The 4,345-nt window shown below is 40.4% G+C and overlaps 1 protein-coding gene across 3 annotated transcripts in view; it reads right to left on the reverse strand.

The window, feature by feature from the left end:
- Positions 1-4,345, reverse strand: part of abca3b (ATP-binding cassette, sub-family A (ABC1), member 3b) — a 25,958-nt gene that overhangs the window by 9,976 nt on the left and 11,637 nt on the right. For all 3 annotated transcript variants that reach the window (XM_036213259.1, XM_024272289.2, XM_024272290.2), the window contains exons 8-13: positions 4,018-4,138; positions 2,842-3,015; positions 2,582-2,763; positions 451-597; positions 242-371; positions 15-169 (exon numbers count right to left, since the gene is read on the reverse strand). In XM_036213259.1, the coding sequence (XP_036069152.1) occupies positions 15-169; positions 242-371; positions 451-597; positions 2,582-2,763; positions 2,842-3,015; positions 4,018-4,138 (909 nt within the window). The remainder of the gene's footprint in view (positions 1-14; positions 170-241; positions 372-450; positions 598-2,581; positions 2,764-2,841; positions 3,016-4,017; positions 4,139-4,345) is intronic.

Below are 4,345 nucleotides of genomic sequence, written 5' to 3' on the forward strand. Positions count from 1 at the left end.
AACATAACTTCTACCTGTGCGTAAAAGAGCAGGTGCTCTCTCACGGTGAGGTTATCAAATAAAACGTCGTGCTGTGGACAAAGGCCCAGACTGCGTCGGATCAGAGCCATGTCTTGACAGATGTCGTAGCCGTTGATGTAGGCCCTGCCACTGGACGGCGGGAAAAGACCTAAAACAGGTAGCCAACCGAGTCAGTACTGATCCAGAAGCTCTGTGTTTATTACCTGTTGAGACTGCTAACCTGTAAGCATGGACAGCGTTGTGGTCTTCCCAGCACCGTTGTGTCCCAACAGCACTGTAATCTGCCCCTCGAACATGTTCAGAGTCAAATCTCTGACAGCCTTCCGCGTTTTGTTGCCCAACGTGAACTCCTGTCACAAAGAGAAGCAGCTGAATTGTGAGTTTTGTGGAACCACTGATGGTTTTGGGTTCAAAATTGGAGCTGCTTACCTTAGAGAGATGTTTAATCTTCACCCCAGAGACCAGTCCTGCTGGCTCCTCCTCTATAAACTCTCCCTTCAGAGCCTTCTCTGCATCCTCCTCTTCCTCCTTCTCGTTCACCAGAGCCATGCGAGGGCTGCTGCACCAGTATGAAGGCTACGATTGAAGAAACACAGTAAACAAAAATATGCTAAATTAATTTTGGGCTTAAATTAGGAATATTAAAGAGCTGGTGATTGACAGTCAAAAGTTTTGTTAGTGCTAAAGCCACAGCATCCACTCACACAATGGATAAATATGTCAACGTTTACATCCACACCCTGCTGGCTAAGTCTCCAATTCCTGCATACTGGGAAACGAGTGCGAGTTTATTTTTGTGCGTATAAAGGAATGGCATTTCGTGATGCTCTGTATTTGCAGCGCAGATAAAGTGTATTTGTGTTGGCTGATGGACTCAGACTGTTCCTGTTATTTCAACTGGCTGAACCTGGAGACTTCCTCTGACTGATAGGCCCAGTTCTCTGATCCCTCCTTTCTCGCTGTATTACAGAAGCTTTTGATTGAGCACGGCTGCATAAGCCGTCCATATCTTTGAGAGGAGACATTAGCCTCAACATGATCCCATTCATCATCTATTTGAAGTTACGCTGCATTACGCTGAAAAACAAAAGGACAGGAATACAGAAAATGAAACCCCATTTGTAGTAGTGGCTTCCTCTTTTAGTTCACTTTTCAAATCTAATTAGACGTAATTACAGTGTTGCCTCGTTTATCGTAAGAATTACATTCTAAAAATAACTTGGGGAAATTTGCAAAGCTGTGGACTTAGTTTTATACAATTATGAAAATCCCTTACAACACACTTTATAATCATTTCTTAGACAGACATGAACATTTAAACACTTCTCTCTTTTTAAATTCTCTTATGTCAATTTGGCAAACTGAATGTATTCTGTACAGGAGAAACAGCCTGGAGGAGATTGAGTGACAGTAGCTGTGTTTACATGGACACAAGTAATCAAAATAAACACCGATCAGAATAAAATTGTGTCATGTAAACACGCCATTTACCGATCGGATTCGTTTGACGTCGCAGAAGAGTAGACAGATTCCAGCCAAGCAAAAAATATTTTTTATTTATTACTATTATTATTACTCACAAACACAATAAGGAAAATTTATGAGGGAAAAAAAGCTGGAAAAATAGAAAAACAGAATTCCATGAAAAATGTGAAATTGACAGCAGTTCTCTCAGAAATTCTTCTTTGTTATTTTTTTTATCAACAGAAACCGTTCATATATGTGGCCTAGAGACATCTGTGGCTCACCTGGATTTTTTTTTTAATTCAAAAACATGTTGATTACTTTGTTAAAAAAATGTGTTGTTTTTTTAAGAAATGAAACCTAAAACTTTTATTCTATGTTGTAAAATGGTTTGCTAGATATATTTGGGGTCTCCATATTAAAATGAATCATTTTTTAGATGATTTTTATATTTTTACATGATTTTATGACTAGTGTGTTATTATAACATGAAAAAAATGACAAAATAGAGGTAGTGTCACATAGGTGAGTTTGTGCTGAATAAAATGATACCAAATAAGCAAGTAAGTAGAATTTTTTTCATATTGAAAATACAGAGGTAAATTCAAAAATAGACAAAAATGGGGTTTTGGGCACTAGGTTGCAGAAGGTTAAGTGCATCCAAGGCTAAATGTCCATCTCTAACCCTTCCTCTGGGTCGGTGCGGCCAAGAATAAAGCATGATCACATGGATTTAGAAAATTATGAGCGAAAAATTACTTAAAAGTGTTCATAATATTAATAAAAGCACGCTCAGAATAAGCAGCTTTGTTTTTGTTTTTTTACAACAGAACTTCCTCTTCTACGGCTGTTTCTGGTATTTTAGATACTTCAGCTGATGTCAAAATGATTTATTCTGATTGAACATGTGGGGAATGTCAAGGATAAAGTTTTTCCGGGCCATGTACACTGTTCAATTCTAATCCGATTTTTGATTCGATTAAGGACATTTTCCACATGTAACTGCAGCTATTGGTCTACAGCCAATCGGGATGCAGAACACAAAAAAACAGAGAAAAAAAGCGAGCACAAACGAGGGACTTGTTTCCAAACCTACCAGTAAAAAGAAATAGGAAGGCAGAGGCACTCCGTACTCTCCAGGAAAAACGGCCTCCACATACCAGGCCACCAGCCCATAGAAAACAGAGTCGAACAGGAGCAGGCACAGAACCTGAGCCAGGGAGAAGTCATCGTCCACCGTTACCGAGTCAAACAAGTTCGACCACTGGATCCCTGTTCCTGAAGAGAAAAGACGAGCACAAGAATAATAAACAACAAAAAAATGTATAACTGTCAAAGATGAATCGGAGGTCTCACCTTTGCCTTCAAACATTCCGATGAGCTGCGCTCCCATGGCCATGGCCACGTTCGAGATAAGGCAAGCCGACACCTTCTGCCCATGGCTGAGCAGATCGTAGCGCGGCCACAGGAACAGATAAGGCAGGTAGCTGAGGAAGTAGATGAAGCCGCCTGCAGCCGCCGCCACATTCGCTACAACAGTGAAAGGGAAGGCGTGTAAACTAATGAGTTTTTAAACACATAAGCATTTGCAGATTGAGCAAATGATGATAAAGCACTCAAAACTCATCCATTATTACTGTCAGGGCGACTGAGAGGAAACGAACGCTGACAACGTGATTAAAGAGGATGAAAGGGGTTATTTCTGTTACGATTTCTGAGAACCAGAAGAACTCTCCAAAGGCCTCTCGCCGGAGTCGACGTGACATTTTGAGCCTGCATTGATCAGACGCAATTATCTGTTCCTTAAAAGCATGTTCCTGAGTGGGTGAAAAGCATCCAGACAGCTGGCAGCATCACAGAGAGGAAAAAAATAGACGTCTTTGTTCAAACGTGGTCAAGGAGGTCACTCAAGAAGCCTCAAACTGTTTCCATGACGGGGCCTTAAAATGAGAAAATAAATAGCAAACAGTTGGGTCACAACTGAGATATGTCTATTTTTTGCCACTTTTTTTAGGATTTGTCGCAAACCGTTAAAATAATTAGAAACTATGGAACGTTATTAGAAGATATATTTACTTGGAGAGGCTGCTAAAAAGTGGCCTGAGGAGTCATTTGCAATGAGAGGCGCTTGGCTGAGAAAAGCTGAAAAGGGCATAGATGGCGCTTTGAAAGAGGGGCTTTGAATGAGTGAAAGAGCAAACAGGGAGGAAGAGGAGGAACGTGAGAGAGCACTGATTTAAAAGCTTTCTTTCTTGCTGGGGTTGAGCGGGTCGAGCCGTGTGCTTGGGTTTCACATCAACACCTTTCATCGAGTGCAAAACGTATTCCTCATCAGAGAGCGTAAGCGTATCAGGTCAAAAACTCTTCAGTATTTGCTATCCCACATTTGTGACACTCATTGAAGCTTCTTTTTTTTTTTTAAAGGAGTAGCAAAAAATGCTGCAAAATTAGCAGAACTTCAGCACTTTAGTGAAGTGGAGACTGATGGAAGCACAGCATTTAAAGCACTTGAGAGCAGACAGAAACACTCACCTCGGGAGAAGAAGGCACTGATCATGAAGCTGAAGCTGATGGTGGCCACGGTGAAAACCAGCAGGAAGAAAAAGACCAGCGTGGGGTCACTGTAGGTCAGCACGGCGCCGTTAGGACTCACCTAAGTAAATGGAAATCACCAAAAGTCCTGCTTAAACCAATCAATTGATTTGATTGATATTATTAATAGATAGTTGCAGATATGAAGGTTGACACAAAAAAAATAAAAAAAAACAATAAAAAAATTGTAGTAACTTATTCTTAGATAGTTTTTGATTAACACTTTGAGGCCAAAATTATAACAAAAACTATTTTATGCTTGCAAAGA

Source organism: Oryzias melastigma, linkage group LG8 (assembly GCF_002922805.2).
Source record: "Oryzias melastigma strain HK-1 linkage group LG8, ASM292280v2, whole genome shotgun sequence".
Lineage (NCBI taxonomy): Eukaryota > Metazoa > Chordata > Actinopteri > Beloniformes > Adrianichthyidae > Oryzias > Oryzias melastigma.